General features: G+C 36.2%; 1 protein-coding gene across 2 annotated transcripts in view; it reads left to right on the plus strand.

The window, feature by feature from the left end:
• The window catches only part of LOC143240176 (uncharacterized), a 24,563-nt gene continuing 3,499 nt past the window's right edge, over positions 1–21,064 (plus strand). The window contains exons 1-7 of one of the 2 annotated variants that reach the window (XM_076482205.1): positions 2–269; positions 1,712–1,890; positions 2,381–2,432; positions 7,038–7,070; positions 8,467–8,504; positions 9,539–9,566; positions 11,478–11,500. In XM_076482205.1, coding sequence (XP_076338320.1) covers positions 197–269; positions 1,712–1,890; positions 2,381–2,432; positions 7,038–7,070; positions 8,467–8,504; positions 9,539–9,566; positions 11,478–11,500 — 426 coding nt within the window. In that variant the 5' untranslated portion in view covers positions 2–196. Of the gene's footprint in view, positions 270–1,711; positions 1,891–2,380; positions 2,433–7,037; positions 7,071–8,466; positions 8,505–9,538; positions 9,567–11,477; positions 11,501–21,064 lie in introns of both variants that reach the window. The other variant, XM_076482206.1, reaches the window with a different exon arrangement.

The following is a 21,064-nucleotide window of genomic DNA, read 5'->3' on the forward strand; positions in this document are numbered from 1 at the left end:
GTCTCTTTTTCCGGCTTCATCTAACTTCTGTCAGGGTTTGTTCCACGAAAATTATCTCAGCTTAGTTACGGTAGGTTGAGATCAATCGCAAGAGTACGCTTCCTCACGTTATCGTTCTATTGACTAGTTTATATTTGAGCCTCAGGGACATCATTTTATAATTTAGGCCTAGCAAAGTGCGTACCACTCAGTCATCATGTCGATGCGAGTTCTGTTCATTTTTGTTTTACTTCTTGTTGGATATTCATTTGCTTTTTCAATTAAAAGAGGTAAACGATTTATGGAGTTTAATGTTAATGATTATTTTGATAGATTATCTTTCGCGAACTACTGTAGGCGTGTTTTTTTTCTGTGATAAAATTATATCATTTCAAAAATTGAACTATCAAAATTATCAAATTCATAAATAGATGTTCAAGCTGTAGTAATAGTGTTATGAAGGTTAATCAACATTAAAACATAGCTTTTGAAGGAGATAAAACTTTTTTTTTTAATTTTGTTTGTTTGCATTTTAGCTGCACAAGAGTGTAGCAGTTTTTAGCGTTCACATGTTACGTAGCATGTTATACGGAACAGTACTATAAAATGGTTTGAAGTTATTATCATTGTGATTTGGTTTATTTGTTGGACCAAGGGTGGTCATGTTCATTGGATGCGATAAAATACTACGTTTCGTTTGCTTGTTTCAAAAGTTCGCGCAAAGTTTCATGAAGGCCATCTGTGTATAGCGGATTTAAGGTTCTGTGGGCCCAGGGGCTGATCATTTTTGCGGGACCTGTATCACATGTAATTTTAAATAGAATAAAATTATCAATGGGATCCCCATTAAATCATTGTCTCTGGGGCTAAGCCTCCTTTAGCTCCTACCTAAATACGCCACTGTATAGCAGCCCCTAGTTTCGAATTAATTTCAAACTAACGGGCTAGAGGGAAGACAGCTAGTTAACAACACTCCCCGCTAACCTTTGGGCTACTTTTTTACCAACGAAGGGTGAGACTAACTGTCCCATTATAATGTAACCACGGCTGAAAGAGCGAGCATCTTCGGTGGACGGGGATTTGTACAAGCGATCCATACACTTAGAGCCCCTGTCTAAAATTTAGATTGAGAACACGTTGATAATGTGACACGACGGGTAACGAACTGTAATGAAGTGATTGGGTAAGTAATTTTCAAAATGTGTTCAGAAGATCTTATTTCGAAAGCTCTTGTATCACCAGTTTAATACGCTAGTGAAATATCTTAATTAAAAATGGTGCTCAACTTTCTTTCTTTAAAGTTCTAACGAGTTTCTTAGTGGTGCAGAAAATTCAAACAGGAACCAAGCAAAGACGAATTGATGCCTTTGGAGATCACTCCTCGGGACATCTGTCACATAGAAGTTCGTGAAATGGCTACCAGGTCCATTAATTTAATACTAGACTTGTTTCTAACACCGTATTCTAAACCTTAAAGTAAAGTGTCAAACTGCTTGGAATTTCTGATTTAGTTAGAAATAATACGGACCGTATTTAATCAAGAAATTAGTACTAGTAGAAAAATGATTAAGAAACCATGTTATGTTGTATAATTAATAAACTGCGCTTAATTGTAGAGTTATGGAGCGTTAATTGTGGAAACAAAGTCTCAGTCATCGACTCTCTTTGTTATCGACATTTTATATGTAATAATTATTTAAAGTTACTACAATTGATACCTTTTGTTTCAAAGATTTTACAGACGAGGAAAGGGAAAATTTATTAGACAGACTTTTCCGAGATTACGATGGTCATGTCAAACGATATTCTGAAGATGAAGATGAATTTAAAGAAAAAGCTCGTGCAAGATACGTGACTTATCCAAAAGGGTTCTGGGGTGCGTATCGACCCCAGAAGAAACGATTCAACGATGTGAGTAAGGTCGTATAATACTGGCATCCTTTCTGTTTATTACATATAAACTGAAGAAACGCTAAGAAAAAAAAACAAAACTGTTGGAATAATCAGTTTCTGTTCTGTTCCTTTGATTTTGTTAATAATTACCGCAACGTTTCCGTGTAATTTAAAAGGAACGTGGAGACAATGATTTAAGTAATTTATTATATTAGTTGCCTTTAATTACATTCTAACCCAAAAAGTTCTTAATTAAAGAAGCATACCTAATGAAACTCACAACAAGTGAATCTCAAAGCTGCTACCTTGAGTAAATTACCGTATTAAATGAAATAAAAAATTGTTAATAATTAGAACAGCGCACCCTATTAAACTCACAAAATCGTTGATATGAAAACCATACTTCCTTTACATGTATGTTAAGAATAGATGACCAACTTTTCTACGAAGTTCCTAAACATTGTTTCAAGATATCTGTTGAATTATAGGCTACTTTTTATATTATTAGGAACCATCAGAAAAGGAATTATTGAAGGAAGTAAGAAAACGACTAATTAATGGTAGGTCTATCTATCTTACCAGTAAGTATAATATAAGTTATAGGAATATTTATAGCATGTGATCGCTATAAACTAATTGGTAATGACCAAGTACTGATGTATTTAATAAAATAAAGGTGCCAAACAGTAAAACTGACAGTTTTTAACATTAAAAATTGGGTTTCTATTCCCATCTTAGGTATCCCATTGTGTGATTTTATGATTAAAAACGAAAGCAAATAGAGTGAATATATCACAAGTATAAACCCCTCACAAACAACTCTTAAAGTTTTATTTTAGAAGAACGAAGACGTCTCTGGTAAACATAAATGTTTGTAACGCTAAAATTTGGTATTCGATTTCTGCGATGAACAGAGCGCTGATAACACATTGTTGGACAGAGCACTCATAACCCATTATGTAGCTCTGCGCTAAACTGAACAATATTCATCTGAGGTTCAAAGACCTTCCAACACGTGGACGATGTTGTAATTGAGCACAAACTTACAAAGTTTCAAAAATAAATTTGGTTTGTTTGTTGTAAGCACAAAACTACACAATGCACTTAACCTACCAAAAGTATAGAAACGTGGTCTTTGGCATTATAAAACTTCAGGCCTATCATTGAGCCCCTGGGGGAAGGGAGGCATAATTTTCGGATCAGAACGCTTGATTACTGAAGCATAGTCGTGTCAGTATATCTATCTACAACAGCAGTTGCTGAAATAATAAAAATATCTAATTTTAAATTGATCACAGTATTTCCAAAACGAAATTTTAAAATAAATAACACCAGGATTTTCTGATAAAACATTCGAATCTACATTTTTTCCCGTGAATGTCTGGTTGATAAACATTAAGTAAAAAAGGTGAAAGCTGTTTGTAGCATGTCTTGATTCATACAAAGATAGACAGAACAAGTTGTTTGTAGCATGTCTTGATTCATACACAGATAGACAGAACAAGTTGTTTGTATTCACGATGTCAGAAAAACACGTAAGTTTAAGAAGTCTCGACACAAAATCATTAAAACCGTATAACCTCAGCGCTTTCGACAAGTGGACCTTTCTTCAGGGATTAACTGTGTGCTAAAATAGAAATGAAACATGAGATCTTCTAAGCGGAAATTTACAAGGTTGGTAACTGTGAGACAGAAATGTACCAGGTTGGTAACTGTGAGACAGAGCTGTACCAGGTTAGTAATTGTGAGACAGAGATGTACCAAGCTGGTAGCTGTTAGATTAGACAGAGCTGTATCAGGTTGGTAATTGTTAGACAGAGCTGTATCAGGTTGGTAATTGTTAGACAGAGCTGTACCAGGTTGGTAATTGTTAGATTAGACAGAGCTGTACCAGGTTGGTAATTGTTAGATTAGACAGAGCTGTACAAGGTTGGCAATGTTAGATTAGACAGAGCTGTACCAGGTTAGTAATTGTGAGACAGAGTTGTACCAAGTTAGTAATTGTGAGACAGAGATATACCAGTTTGGTAATTGTGAGACCAGGTTAGTAAGATAATAGTTCTGAAGAAGAGTAGGTAGCAAGTCATATAGAAAATTCACAAGAGAGTCATGTGATGAGTAACTCATTTCACATTAGTATTGTATGTATTAGATTGACGTTAAAGGAGTATAATTATCTCAAGAAACCATGTTTTTGATATGTCAGGTTTTCGTCAAAAATATAACTAACAACGTGATTATAACAAATTGATAGATGACAAAAACAAAACAAAGACTACAGGTTATATCTTATCGTGATTATGATCTGGTAAACACTGCTGTATGAGAATGATTATCGTGTATCAATTTGGACATTCTCAACATTTAGCATTTCTTGATAAAGGATATGTGTGTATTCGTACTGTATTACTTAATTTAATTATTAATCAGAAGAGCATAATAAATTATCTGTATGAAATATTGGGTTAGAACAATGTTAAAGTCAAAACAACAGAATGGGCTGTCTGTGTTCTGTCTACTGTGGGTATCGAAACTCGTTTTTTAGCGTTATAAGTTGGGTTAAAATGCTTTGACGTACCCATTTAATGCACAGGGAAGACATAAGGGTCGCATTTGAGCGCCGAAACCATGTGTTATTTTCTGGGGTTAGGTTCCAGGAATGTACAAGCAAGATTTGGTGAAAATCGGCCCAGCGGTTCGCCAACTATAAGCAAACACACGAACATACAAACTTTGGTTAAATAATGGTTTATAATGTGTGCGTTTTAATTAAAACATCGACCCGGCGTGGCCAGGTGGTTAAGGCCCTCAACTCGTTATCCGAGGGTCGCGAGTTCGAATCTCCGTCACACCAAACATGCTCACCCTTTTGGCAGTATAGGCTTTATAATGTGACGGTCAATCCCACCTATTCGTTGGTAAAAAGTAGCCCAAGAGTTAGCGGTGGGTGGTGATGACTAGCTTCCTTCCCTCTTGTCTAAATATAGGGACGACTAACGCAGATAGCCCTTGAGTAGCTTTGCGCGAAATTCAAAACAAATCAATTAAAACATCTTACATTTAGAGAAAAAAATAATTGAATTTGTAATAGTTATGCTGTTATAGGCACTCTAGTGGCAGGCAAGACGGTATCAAATATTTTAGTGTTCATGTCTTCTCGTAAGAACTTCCTCAACATGGGACGCTGAAAGTATTTATACTCATCAATTTAAAAATAATTTGGCCAGATAGTTCTTCAAGTATTTCGTCCACAATGTCGGTAAATGCCGGTTTTCCGAAACGTTTTACATGTTTGAGCTTCACTTGTTACGCTGAAAAAGTAAGTACTACGAATTAAAGTCGCAGAGATGACTTCAAAGTTCAGTCCTCGGGAACAGCGAAAATATCTGTTCATTCATTCATGTGTGTCCCTAATTTAAATTACGAGAAACAGAAGACTAATCCCGAACCTCAATGCTATTATGTGATACTGACGCTCGGTTATTGCGTCATTACGTACATTTCGCGAGTATGGAAATTTAACATTTAGGTTGTGTTTTTGGAATTAATAATTAAATTAGGTCTGTTTCTTTTGAGTATTCGCGCAAAGCTAAACAATGACTATCTGCGCTAGCGGCTCCTAATTTAGCAGTGTAGGACTAGAGGGAAGGCAGCTAGTCATTACCACCCACCGTCAACTCTTGGGCTACTCTCTTACCAACAAATAGTGGGATTGACCATAATATTATAACGCCCCCACGGCTGAAAGGGCAAGCATGTTTGGTGTGACGGGGATTCGAACCCGCGACCCTAAGATTACGAGTCGAGTGCCTTAACCACGTGGCTATGCCGGGTCGACTACAAAGAAGACAGTCAACAACGCCCAGCGCCAACTGTTGTGTTGCTCTAATGATGGGATTGGACCTTTACATCTTAAATAACGCTTTAAAATGAGAAAGTCACAGACAAAATTTTCACTGGTGTTAACAAGTTAGTTGTGAAAATAAAGTTCACACTCAGAAAACGTAGTCATATGGTTTGTTTTTGTTGAAGAATAAACAATTTAAGTTTTGATATCATTTAATTTGTATATATTGTATATTTGTTTGAATTTCGTGCAAAGCTACACGAGGACTATCTGCGCTAGCCGTTCCTAATTTAGCAGTGTAAGCCTAGAGGGAAGGCAGCTAATCATCACCACCCACCGCCAACTCTTGGATTGCTCTTTTACCAACGAATAGTGGGATTGACTGTAACTTTATAACGCCCCCACGGCTGAAAGGGCGATTATGGTTGGTGCGACCGATTTTCGATCTCGCGACCCTCGGATTACGAGTCGAACGCCTTAATCCACCTGGTCATGCCGGGCCCCATTTGATTTGAACTTATTTATATCAGGAGTTAAGATGTGCCAAATAATAATAGGAAATATGAAATTATGCTATAATGAAATATTATATTCACTGTTGTCGTTTTTAGCGTAAGGCTACACATTAGGCTATCTGCCGTTCTTTTTCATCGTGGGGACTGGAACCTTGAACTTTACCGTTGTAACTCCGTAATTACCGCTAACCCTTTGGATACATTCAACTAAACCTATTCCATAATGTCCATAAATATACATATTAATCCCATTTTTATTTTGTTTGATTATAAATAGTTTGAATTTTCTGGTACATTTATTTATTGAAGTGAAAAATGAATCTTAGTAGAATTCGAACCTTCTAGATCTGATTTTTCTTTCTTCTAATATTTTAAAAAATGTATGTATAATTTTAGAGCCTCTAATAAAAGTGTTTTACGACGTAACGTACTTAAAGCGAAGTTGTATTTGAAGGTGAAGATATGAAAATTTAAAATTAATACGAAAATACAGTTTGACTACATAAACCAATCCCTAAGACTCGAAGTTAAAGTAAGTTCATGATGTGTGGCGCAGTTTTACGTATTTTTCTTTTTAACAGTAACCGCATGATATTTGATAAAATAAGCCTATTTTGGAACAAAATTTAGTGACCCTTACAGGGGAATTTAAAGCTATGTTACTTATGGCTCGCGCGTGCATCGAAATAGCGTTACTTCGTTTTGGTTTCGTATGTTTAAGTTGTTCGTGCTAGTTCGCCGCTAATGCATGAACTTCTCACGTTCTTGAACTGGTTGAAAGTATCACCGTTTTCATTTTTCAGAAGTCCAGAGAACTCTTAGTGACATATCTACGTGTGAGTATATTTTTTCTATATTTTCACACGTACCTTTCTAAAATAGTTTACAATTTTTAAAACCGTCTATGAACTTCAAATATTAAATTCATTAAAAAGATTGATCACAGTATTGAAGGAATATTGACATTTTCAACGTAAGTACGTTCTTTGTAGTAGCTACTCAGTGAAAATGATTTTTTTTTGTAATAAACATCTGAACGTAGCAAAAAAATATAAACTAAACTTTGAGTTATAGCAAAATTGTATCAGTATAATTACATTAACAGCTACAAGTAAGATAAATTGTTGTTAATCTTTAAAATGTTAATATTGTATTTTAAAAATATTTTTATCGCAGGTAACTCTTTATTTAAACGTATTAACCAAATTATTTGTTACGTTTCGGATTTCTTGTAATTTCCACGTCAGTGTCTCTAAAGGTCTTTAGTGATGACCTTTCTAATTATACCAGCGTTTACCCTTAGTGATTAATTTGGTTTGATTTTTCTTCTTAATTGCTAGTTAGGGGGCGCTCAACTCGCTATCTGAGAGTCGCGAACTCGGATCCTCGTACGGAATATGCTCGTCCTTTCAGCCACGATGAAGTTATTATGGCACAACCAATCCAACTAATTCGTTAGTAAAAGTGTGGCCTAAGAGTTGACGGTGGTTGGCGTTTACTAGCTTTCCCTCTGGTTAGCCTGCTAAGTTTTGCTAAAGTAAAAACAAATAACAAAATATTCAAGTAATTGAAAACATTTCACAGAAAAGTTTCCTGTTATTAAAACAAGTGGACTTGTTTTACCGCCACATTGGAAAAGTATGAAATCCATTGTTTAAAACACAGTATTTTATTTAAAAAAAACACATTAACATCTCATATAATTATTAATGGAAGAAGATAAGTTTCTGCGTTTGGACAAAGTTTAGAAGCTTAATTAAAATGTATGTATTTAATATTATCTGAACTACTTACTAATTTTGTCATAATTTCAGCACTGGGTAAACGAACTAGTACGATCAATGACATTTATTTGAAAATGCTTTCGGTTACAAAAACAAAACAGCTGTTGTTGTTTTTACAATGTTTTGAACACTATTTAAATATTTGTTTGTTTTTAAATTTTGTGCATAACTACACGATGGCTATCTGCGCTAGCCGTCCCTAATTTAGCAGTATAAGACTAGAGGGAAGGCAGCTAGTCATCACCACCCACCGCCAATTCTTGAGCTACTCTTTTACCAATGAATAATGGGATTGATTGAACCATTATAATGCCCCTACGGCTCAAAGAGCGAGCATGTTTGGTGTGACGGGGATTCGAACTCGCGACCCTCGGATAACGAGTCGAGAGTTAAATATTGGGAAGTCAATTTCTACTCATATATTGATTTTCGAGTTTATTTTTTGTAGATGAACGTGTAATGAAAGAAATAAAAGAATCAGAAGAGGTAAGTTAAAGAATTTTAATTACTATTTGAACGTCGGATGTATTTAACGTGAAGTCACGTTTCTTTAGAAACATTTAACGAGACGTTTTCATGTGTGTAATGGCTCATCAACAAAGATGTAACATGTTTTTAGACCTTAGAGCTCTGTTGTTTTTAGATTTCAGATTGACGCAGTATTAAAATATGAAGCCTTTATTTGCAACTAGCGAAAACGAATCGAATGTCTTATTTCTTTGTAATCAACATTAAGCTATTAAACAATAAAATAATGTTAACTTGAGCGACTCATGTTTCGTGTTGGAAATACTTAAAGAAAAAAACATGAAAAAATATTCTGAGTTTGAGGAACCACGAACGATGTTAATATTAAATATTTTATTTTCCACTAATATGGGTTAAATAAATGAAGCTGTCTAACACGGTTTGTGCACTGGATATTTAACTTGCATGAATCGAGACTGTTCTGTCCTTCTTGGACCTGTTTTAGGCTTCAAATAAACTATCTGGATAACAATGGACTTAAAAACTAACATTTTATTTTCTCTTGAATATCTTAGCTTTGATATTTAATTTTATATATTTTGTTGTTTGAAAAGTGTAATATTGTAACTACACAGTCCATGGACTGTAGCTTGATGATCATGTGACTCATGGACAATGATCTCGTGATTCCACATTCTATTGTCTGTAATTTCGTGATCTATTACCTGTAACTTTGTGTCTTTGCTGTCCAGAGACTATAAATTCTTGATTATGTAGTCCACACGTCATGACCTTGTGACTACCCAGTTTATGGAGTTTAATTTCGTGAACCTGAGTTCTTGAACTGTAACTTCGTGTCTCTGCGGTTCATGGACGATAATTTGGTGTTTCTCTGATCCATGGGTCACGATCTTGTGACGTCACAGTCTCTGGTCTATAACCTCGTGAGTGTGAGATTTATTAATTGTGACCTCCTGATTCCACTGTCCATGAACAATCGCAAAATAATTAAGTGCTAATACAGGAAAATTGTTTTTTCTTTCAAATTTCAGGATGAAGATGTGCGGAACTACGCTTCAGGTAAACTTGTTTTTGTTTGGTTTATTTTTTAATTTCGCGCAAAGCTACACGAGGGCTATCTGTGCTAGCCGTCCATAATTTAGCAGTATAAGACTAGAGGGAAGGCAGCTAGTCATCACCATCCACCGCTTACTCTTGGGGTGCTTTTTTAGTGGGATTGAACGTAACATTATAACGCCCCCCACAGCTGAAATGGTAAGTGTGTTTAGTGTGACTGGGATTCAAACCCGCGACCTCCCTGTAAGTAAGTGTCTCGAGATAAATTAGAGTTGCTGATTGGTTTATTTTCCAAGTTTCAGGACACACAATCTTCATCTATTTTAATTTGTTTTCAGCAAGTTTCAAAATATTGATTTCTAAGAGACTCAGCTCCCTTTCTTATAACACGAATTATCAGGAGTTTAAATGTATATGAGATCTGGGGTTTTATTCCTACAGCGGCGAAGTGCAGATAGCCCGCGTTTAACTTTACACTAATAAATTAACAAAATACGAGTCAAACAGGTGCCAATAATGCCTTCTATGTAAAGATTTCCAATAATCTGTTATACTTTCGCATGAAACCCACCATAATTTATGATAACACAAGTTAGAGATCAACGTTTATATAATTGTACTTTGTTTAATTTAATACATTGGTGCGAATTACGTCGAAAACTAACAGATATGGATGCTGTTATGTTTTAAAACAAAAAACTCCAGTTGTATTTGTTCTTTATATATTTCAGTAAATTAAAGTAAAAAAAATCTGCATTAAAAAGTCATTTTTTAACCAAAGTTCTTAACTGAATATATTTTACTTATACAACCTTGTGACGTGATGAAAATTATAATATTAGGTTGTTCAGAAATAGATGCCGTTTTGAACTGCGAAACTTGGAAAAGTATAAACCAGTGTTGTAAAACATGCTTTAATTAAAGTAAGCATCATTTGCTTCAACACACTTTTGCCAACGTGTAATGATGCTGTTTATGCCCCTGCTGTAGAAATCAAAGCTTCTATGGTCAATGAACTCCTTGAAAGCTTCTTCTGCAGCTGCCTGGTTTTGAAAGTGTTTATTGTTCAAAAAATTATCAAAGATCCTGAAAAGATAAAAATATCTTGGGGAAAGTTGTGGGGAATAAGGTGGATGAAGCAGAACCTTGATTTCCAATTCGTCCAATTTTTGGAGCGTCATCCTTGACAGGTCTCATAACGCCGATTTTGTTGATCTTCAGTCAGCTCATGCGGAACCCACTTATCCAACTTTTTCATCTTTCCAATCGCACTCAGGTGGTTGACAATACTTGATTTGCTTATGCCTGGCTTTTCTGCAAGCTCACGTACTGTTGTGCGAGGGTCTGTCTCAACTGCTTTCCTTAACATACCTTAAGGATGGTTTCCTTACACGACCTAGATGGTTTCCTTACACGACCTTTGTGATCTTCAAGACTTTTATCTCTATGTCGAAATCAATGGAACTAACGTTTAACTGTACGTTCAGTAACAGATTCATGGCCAAATGCCTGGTTAATGTTCCGTGTAGCTTCGGTAACTTTTCGTCCAAGTTTGAAGTCGTAGAGAAAAATCAGACGAAAGTCATTCTTGTCCATGCTGTCTTTGGTGTTGCGAAACTTACTCTGAGTGGAGTTTGGAGCTTACATCTTGTAAGCGACAAACGTTAGATTAAACCAATCAACGATAAGTTACTAAGTAATCAGCTTCTAACTGTCATAGTGAGTATTCGGACATTCATTTACGGACAACCTAATACAATGAAAGGAGTTTTGTACATAGGTCTGATAGCTAGCTTATAAATATCTGTTGAATATAGTATATTTTAATTTTTAATTTAAGGTATATATAAATTAGAAAAAAAAATGAAATATATGAGACTTATAAATCTCAATATTTTTTTCTTTTAAATTTAGACGAGGAAGCAGCTGAAGAAAAGGTAAGTCATCCAGATAATAATGTTATTCACTTTCATGGTACTCGAGTTGATCAGAACGATCTTCATATGTAGAATGTATAAGATTAAAAAATACTTGTATCAAACACAGGCCTAGCATGGCCAAGTGGTTCAGGCTCTGGACTCGTAATCTGAGGATTGCGGATTCGTATCTCCGACACACCAAACATGCTTGCTCTTTCAGTCGTGGGGGCGTTATAATGTTATGGTCAATCCTACTATTCGTTGGTAAAAGAGTACCCCAAGAGTTGGCGATGGGTGGTGATAACTAGCTGCCTTCTCTCTACTCTTGCACTGCTAAATTAGGAACGGCTAGCGCAGATAGCTCTCGTGTAGCTTTGCGAGAAATTCAAAATAAAGAAACAAGAAAACAAACAGTGCAGATAAACCATTGTGCACCTCTTTAAGCGACCACCCCTTTGATTGTCTCAGTTTTCGAACTCGCTCACTTTACTTTGGATACACGATAATAAACACATTTGACTCTTGTTCCATAAGAATCAACTTCGTGATTGAGGTTGATCGACAAAAGAAAATAACAATAGATCACGTGACCAAGCTAATAAATTAAAATGAATTATGTTGATGAAAAGTTAAAACAATAAATAATCATTTGTCTCACGACGAGAAAATAACACAATCGAAACGTTCAAGTTATAGGATGTTTATTTGGCTAAAAACGAAGGGGAATAATGCTTTCGATATGATACTTGGAATAACGAAGAAAATTATTAATTTTATGTTTCTACAGAATAAAAACTATTAATTTTATGCTTCTACAGAATAAGAACTTAATTTTATGTTTCTACAGAATAAAAACTATTAATCTTATGGTTCTACAAAATAAAAACTATTTATTTTATGTTTCTACAGAATAAAAACTATTTATTTTATGTTTCTACAGAATAAAAACTATTTATTTTATGTTTCTACAGAATAAAAACTATTAATCTTATGGTTCTACTGAATAAAAACTATTTATTTTATGTTTCTACATAATAAAAACTTAATTTTATGTTTCTACACAATAAAAACTTAATTTTATGCTTCTACAGAATAAGAACTTAATTTTATGTTTCTACAGAATAAAAACTATTAATCTTATGGTTCTACAGAATAAAAACTATTTATTTTATGTTTCTACAGAATAAAAACTATTTATTTTATGTTTCTACAGAATAAAAACTATTAATCTTATGGTTCTACAGAATAAAAACTATTTATTTTATGTTTCTACATAATAAAAACTTAATTTTATATTTCTACACAATAAAAACTATTAATTTTACGTTTCTACAGAATAAAAACTATTAATTTTATGTTTCTACAGAATAAAAACTATTAATTTTATGTTTCTACAGAATAAAAACTATTAATTTTATGTTTCTACAGAAGGAAACTATTAATTTTACATTTCTAAACAAGAAAACTTATGTTTTTACAAAAGAAAGCTATTAATTTTACGTTTCTAAAGAATAAAACTATTCATTCCATGTTTCTACAGACTTCATACCATCAGTTTTTGTTGAATTTCGCACAAAGCTACTCTAGGACTATACACGTCTGCTTACTTCATTGTTACTCGTGGAGAACTCTTTACCAACTAGCAGTGGGATTGACCACAACACTATAACATCTCCATCGCTGTAAGGAAGAATATTTCCTCTCTGTTTTCAACATAGGAAACAAAGTTAATTTCACAAGTTTTAATCCAGTTTTCTTGTCAGATTTTTTAAATTTGATGTCCATGCTATAAGATAATTGTATTATATATTTTAGGTTTAACGTTTTTATTCTTGATGGATACAAAAGTAAGTCATTTCAGAACCGAGAACAATGGTCTACACTGAAAATTACGGTGTGACCCTATTTTTTCCATTTTTTCTAAATTTAATAAAAAATTCCTGAAATACAACATGCGTGCATTTTGACATAAAACATATCTTGCCTTCTGTCACTTTAATTCATGGACATATAAAAACTTTACATTTTTCTTGTCGTATTGCAATTTCTCTTCTTTTGGTCTCATCTTTATAACTTTTTTTGAGGAGTAAGATATTGAGCTTTCAATAATATTGCGAGTCGATATTTTGACGTGAAATGTTGTTACATTCTTCAATAGCATTTTAGAAATTCTAAAGTATAACCACTTGTTCTTCAATTTCCTTTCAAAAACTGATATATAAAAAGTATGAAAGGTATATTCCTGTTTTTTGAGTACTGAAACATTTTTAGTTCGACATTTTTCACATCTTTTTATAGTAAGTGCTCTGAAGGTTGTTGTTTGTTATTAAGCACAAAGGACTATCTGTACTCTGCCCACCACGGGTATCGAAACCCGGTTTGTAGCAATATAAGGCCGCAGACATGTCGCTGTGCCACTGGTGGGGAGCTGCACAGAAGTTTTTTTTTTTAATTCGCGCAAAGCTACCCGAGGGCTATCTACACTAGCCGTCCCTGACTTAGCAGTGTAAGACTAGGGAAAAGGCAGCTAGTCATCACCACCCACCGCCAACTTTTGGGCTACTCTTTTGCCAACGAATAGTAGGATTGACCAAAACATTATAACACCCCTACGGTTGAAAGGGCGAGCATGTTTGGTGTAACGGGGATTCGAACCCGCGATCCTCGAATTACGAGTCGAGTACCTTGACCACTTGGCCATACCAGGCCCTGCACAGAAGCTACTGGTATATTTAAATTTAGTAATGGCAGCTACCGTTCCATCCATAAGCCGTCTACTGCGCTGAAGTCTCTGAGTTTGAGCGTGCTATAACACCGGTTTTTGTTAATCGTACTATAATGTAATTCTTGCTTATATGATACTAGAAAAACTTTTTTATTACACAATGTGCAACTCCAACTTCGTGAAATTTTTATCCTGCGTGCATGTAGATTTGCAATATGAGTCACGATCTTCCCGTTTCGCCTCTGTTTCCCTTCCCGTTACGGATAACTTTATTTTTCTCATTCTCATCAGGGTGACACATGACGTCCTGAATACGTCACACGCGGATTTAATGCACTGGCTCCAATTATTATTAAAAATAATCTTTCTACTTACTGATCTTCCAAAAAATAACTTTAAGAGTAAATAGGTAAATCTAGAAATGTTGTTACGCTTACTTGAAACTCGCTGTTGCAAAGAATGTGAAGATTTGATCCCAAAACAAACATTATTTACTTTTTATTATGCAAGAAGAAACACGTGAACCATCTTGTATGTTATAATTTTATATACAGGAAAATACACTTCTCACCAGAAATCTCACTTTTCATTAGCGAGCCCCTCGGTGTGGATTCCTGTACGTGGTGAGGGGACCTCACAGGGAAGGTTCTGTTTTTTCAGGTTATCTCCTCTGGGATCTAAACATCCACCCACGTGTTTGCTGTGCGTGGCAACCCGCGAAGGGAAGTAAAGGATCCATAGCACACCACTTTGGCCTTGACGAGCGACCTTGGGGTGTCCCCCTTGGGTCAGTCGGTTGTTCCACTCGGGCTAGGGTCAACGAAGTCCTAGTGTTGGATGTTCTCAACAGGTGTTGTAGACATTGTATCTTATGTTGGTGTTTGGGTATTGTGCTCACGAAACCCTGGCGTTGCTGAAGTGTCCTTGCATGACATTGTTATGCGTCCTCTTGTAGGGCTCCATGGTGGGTGGGGTGAGTAGGCATCGAAATTTTACTTTTTTGTTATGGATACTCCAATTACAAATCTTAATAAAATAGTGAAAAACAGTTTATAGGTAAACGACCACATCTTGAAGATTCTGAGCAGCAATCTTCATCATTTGTACCACCTTTTGAACCTCATTTTCTTATAGTGCATTCACTTTGAGACAAACCTTTAGGGTAAATGTCTCCCTTTTTCATCCAGATGGGACTAGAGGGACTTGCTGGCTCTCCAAAGTCAGTAAAGAAGCTTCAATCTGGTGACATATTGGTGGAAACATCCACATCTCAACATAGTGAACTCGTCTTGCATTCAAAGGCGATTGGGGATATACCTATCGGGGTTACATCTCATGCTACTTTGAATTCATCACGATGATTTATTGTTGAGAGGGATTTGAAGAACATCCCAGAGTCAGAGACTCTCGCTGGTTTCTCCACCCAAGGAGTTTTTACAGTGAGGCGTCTATCGACTCGCAAAGATGGAATTATGGTGCCGACCAATGCCCTCATTCTCACATTTACGTCACCACGTCCGCCTGCTACCATCAAGGCAGGTTATCTTAAGTGCAGAGTACGGCCATACATTCCAAACCTTCTCAGATGTTTCCACTGTCAGCAGTTCCATCACTCAAAGACGTTATATTGTGGTTCTTTGATGTGGCAAGGACCATTATGCCTACGAGTGTGAAACGGACCTTAATTGCTTGAATTGCAATGGCTCTCACCCATCCTACTTTCGTTCTTGCCCTAAATGGTTGGAAGAAAAGGAGGTGCAGCATTTGAAAACGATTTATAACATTACTTATCCTGAGGCGCGAAAGTTGCTGTCCACCACTTCATCTCGGGTGTATGCTGCTGCACTTCATTTCACTACTACAGTGGGAGTGCAGACGGATCTCTCTGTGCATCTCAAAGAATCGTTCTCAAAACAAATGAAGCCTTTTGACCTCCATGGTTAAAAATTGATGAATCAACTTCAACACCCATCTCTGCCCCTTACAGACACTCGAACAAATCCCAAGATCCACATCCTTTGGTTCCAGGTAAAGGCATTACCTCGGATACATCTTTTCCCACCCAAAGATACAAAACAATCATTTATTCGTGTCGTCAGTCACTGGAATCCTTTTCCAACAGCAAAGGCCTGCCCAATCGATCAAAGGCAGGATCCATGGAGATTGATAGAACTCCCTCGAATAAGGACAGTAAGAAAAAAAACGTGATCGTAAACAGAAGGATTCTCCACCCAATTCGCCTACACGTAAATAAAAATGGCTACCCTGATACAATGGAACTGTCGAGGTTTACGTTCTAATCTGGATGACATCAAAACACTGAATGCTTCCTACCATTCTGTATGTCCTTCCTTATAGGAAACATTTCTGAAACCCGCCGATACAGTCATCTTTCGGCGATTTGCTTTGTACAGAAATGACAAGGCTGTGCGATGGACGAGTACATGGAGGGGTGGCACTATTGGTTGATCAGCATGTGCCCACACTGTCTTTGTCACTCAATACACCCTTAGAGGCCCTGCCATTCGTGTTTCCTTGGGTCATACCATCACTGTTTGTTCTCTATACCTGTCACATGGAGAGATATATGATCAATCAGATTTTGATGCTCTCATTGAACAGTTGCCGCCTCCCTTTTTAATCCTGGGGAACTTTAATGGACATCATCCCCTAGTCAGTCATTTACTGTTATTGATCTCTCTATTTGCTTCCCTTTATTATTCCCCCTTTTGTCATAGAGGGTTGACAATAATCCCCGAGGCAGTAATTATTTTCCTATAATCTTGAGAGACTGACCGTGGTCGATGACACTCGACCCGCGTGCCCCAGTGGAAGCTGGATCAGGTAAACTGGCCCTCTTTCACTGCTTTCACATAACTTGATCCTGCCATCGTCTGTCAGCCATCAGTAGACGACTGTGTGGCAACGGTAACTGACTGTATTATACAAGCAGCTGCTTAATGTATTCTTAAAACCATGACAGGTTTTCCACTATATCCTCGTCAATGGTGGAATCCTGCCTGCTACATGGCACGGAAGGCTCAAAAACGGGCCTGGGATACTTTCTGTAGACATTCCACATTTTCAAACCGCATCGTTTTCCAGCGGGCCGTGCACATGCTCGATGGGAAAGACGTCAACGCTAGAAAGAATCTTGGATTAAGTTCATAACCGATATATTTTCTACTATCAGTTCCAAAGTCATATGGGACAAGATAGGAAAGGTCATTGGGCAAAATAATTCTGTCCCCCTCTTAATCTTGCTCTCTGATGACCAAGAAGTAGCTAATACCCAAAGCATTGCCGATACTCTAGGTGAAAGTTTTTGCCAAGTATTTAACACTTCTGCTTCTTCCTCCACCTTCTAAGCCATCAAGACTCAGGCAAAGCAATCACCTCTTTCTTTTTGAGCTGATTGTCTCTATGACTATAATCGTCCCTTTACACTGATGGTACTCGAACTGGCCCTTCATCAGTCTGGCAGTATATCTGTTGGACCTGATGATGTACACTATGACATGCTGCGCCATTTATGTCCTGCTTCTCTTGCTATTCTTCTGATTATTTTAAACAGATCTGGCAAGATAATGTTTTTTCTACTGCCTGGCGTCAGGCTATTATCTTATCTTTCTCAAGGCCTGGGAAAGATCCCAAGATTCCTTCAAACTACCGTCCAATTGTTTTGATGAGCTGTCTCTGTAAGACCTTAGAGAGGATGGTTAATGCTCGTCTTTGGTTCCTCGAACCAAACAACCTCCTCTCATCCACCAAGTGTGGGTTCTGAAGACAGTTCTCCACCTGTTTCAACTTGAGAAATGTCAATTAGAGAAGATTTTTTTAAATAAGAACATCTTGTTTCAATATTCTTTGACATTGAGAAGGCTACAGAAAGAAGGCTACAATTACGCTACAGAAAGTCCTTTACATCTTGAATTACTGTAGTTTTTCTCTTACTGCTGAAGACTAGATGTAAACATTGGTTTTATGCTTTCTATGTTGTTGTTTTTAAACTTTGTTTTACCTCGACTTCCTTTTATGAATTTTAATAATTTTACTTTTAACTTTTGCCAGATGTTTAGTGCATATAATCTAGCTGCTTTGTGCTATAAAACACCAAATTAACAAACCAACTAACCAATCATTAGCGAGCAAAAAATTACATATTGGATAAAATGAGATTTTAGTTAAGCACGACAGACATTTTGACTTACTTAGCTGTTCGTTGTTTGTTAAACGTTATTAAAATTCACTTTGAATCTCGCGCAGCTACACGGGGGCCAACTGCGTATCGCCGCACTTAATTTAGCGGTGATAAACTAGAGGAAAAGAAGCTAGTCAACATTATATATGTAAAAACGACTGGTATGGGTAGAGAAAGCACTATGTAGAGGAGCGAACAACGTTTCGACCTTCTTCGGTCATCGTCAGGTTCACAAAGAAAGAAAGAGTTACTAACCGGTAGCGGACCACATGTTTGAAGGCGGTTGTGTAATTGTGTGTAGGAATGTAGAGGGCGTGCTTAGATGTTGGATTATATTTGTTAATATAGGTATAAAGGTGTTATTTTGTATTGATTTATTGTAGGCTTGAGTTGTATAAGTAAGGCTTCTTTAATTTTGCGTTTGTTTATGTTTGTTTCTTTATTTAGTACTTGGGTGTTTTCTGTAGTTATGTTGTGTTTATTTGACTTGCAGTGTTCGAAAACGTGTGAAGGTGACTTTTTGTGTTCTTTGAATCTGGTTTCCATTTTTCTACTTGTTTCTCCAATACAGAAGTCGTGGCAGTTATCACATTGTATTTTATAAATAATGTTGGTGTGGTGTTTGTCACTGTAGTTTTACATAGTATAGACCTTAGTTTTGTGCCGGTTTTTCAATAAATTAACTGGAATATTATATTTTGTTGCTGGTTTTTGCCAAATGTTGGTTATTTTTATGTTGATGTCGAGAATATATGGTATGCAGCAGTATATGGTTTCGTGTTTTTTTTTAAATTGTGAGATATATTTAATTTTGTTAGTTGATTTTGCTTTCTGTCTAGGTGTGTGCGTATAATGTTTTCTACGGTTTGTGGAGGAAACTTATTGATGTTGATGAAGTATTGTTTTATTTTGTCTAATTCGTCGTTAATTTTATCTGGTGAACATAGTTTTCTGGCTGTGTTTATTTGGTTTCTTGGTATGTTGAGTTTTTGTTTTGTTTCATGTGCTGAGTCCCAAGGAATTTATAGTCCAGTATGGGTGATTTTTTTGGTGGATTCCTGTTTTAAATTGTGTTTCGGTTCTTGTGATTTTGGCATTAAGAAATGATATTTGATTTCTTTCTTCCTGTTCAAATCTGAAGTTAATGTTGGGATAGGAATCTGATGAATGAGATGGCTGATGTTACATATTTGGAGTATGCCCATTATATGTATTCACCAAGATTGCAATTAAACGATTCAACGTTATTGGTTGTAGTGGACAATTTGGTTTATGAGGTTTGGGGATGCCGTATAATTGTGGTGTGCGTGAGTCGGTCTTGCGTAGGTAGGAATAAAGTGTTTTTGAAATTGTGTTGGCTTTTTAATCTTAGTAGTATTTTGTTTAGTTGCGTCTCGTGTGTCTTTGTTAGATTTGTGTGTATTGGTTTAAATTTGTTCGTGTCTGATAGGATGTTCTTCATTTTTTCGATGTATTCATTCGTGTTCATTATGACTATAGCATTACCTTTATCTGCTTTTAGAATTTTAATATTTTTGTCTTGTTTTAGGTTTTTAATGGAATTAATGTCTCTTTTTATAAGATTGTTTTTTAGCTTTCTGTTTTGTAAAATTATGTTGATGGATTTGTGAGAAAATTTTTTGAAAAAAATCGTATATTGACAGAAACAAGTAGAAAAATGGAAACCAGATTCAAAGAACATAAAAAGTCACCTTCACACGTTTTCGAACACTGCAAACCAAATAAACACAACATAACTACAGAAAACACCCAAGTACTAAATAAAGAAACAAACAAAAACAAACGCAAAATTAAAGAAGCCTTACTTATCTAAGCACGCCCTCAACATTCCTACACTCAATTACACAACTGCCTTCAAACATGTGGTCAGCTACCGGTCAGTAACCCTTTCTTTCTTTGTGAACCTCACGATGACCAAAGAAGATCGAAACGTTGTTCGCTTCTCTACTAGTGCTTTCTCTTCTCATATCAGCCATTTTTACATATATCATTTTCTCTACAAGTGGGTTTTCGCGTCATCACGGATTCAAGCTCGTCAACACCACCCACCGCCAACTCTTAGGCTACTCTTTTTTTAAAGAATAGTATGATTAATTCTCACGTTATAACGCACCCACCGCTGAAAAGGAAAGATCATATTCGGCGACAGGATTCAATTCCGCGACATTCATATTGCGTGTAGAGTGCCCCAACCACCAGGCTTTATTATCGTAACTTGTCTCGTAAGTCTAAACTGTTATCGTCGGTTAAATTTCACAAACCACTACCCAAAGTTTTTCCTTGTTATTAATATTTTGGTTACCAAGACTTTGCCTCACATGGTTGATGGGAGTCGCTCAGGTTTCTTCCCAGAGAGGCCTGGCATGATCAGGTGCTTAGGGCGCTCGACTCGTAATTTGAGGGTCGCGAGTTCGAATTCCAGTCACACCAAACATGCTCACCCTTTCAGCCATATGGGCGTTACAATGTTACAGTCGATCCTCCTATTCGTTCGTAAAAGAGTAGTCCAAGAAATGGCGGTGGATGGTGATGACTATCTGCCTTCTTTCTAGTCTGTCACTACTAATTTAGGGATGGCAAACCCAGATAACCCTCGTGCTTTGCGCGAAATTAAAACCAACCTTTCCAGATATTT

Source organism: Tachypleus tridentatus, chromosome 13, assembly GCF_004210375.1.
Source record: "Tachypleus tridentatus isolate NWPU-2018 chromosome 13, ASM421037v1, whole genome shotgun sequence".
Classification (NCBI taxonomy): domain Eukaryota; kingdom Metazoa; phylum Arthropoda; class Merostomata; order Xiphosura; family Limulidae; genus Tachypleus; species Tachypleus tridentatus.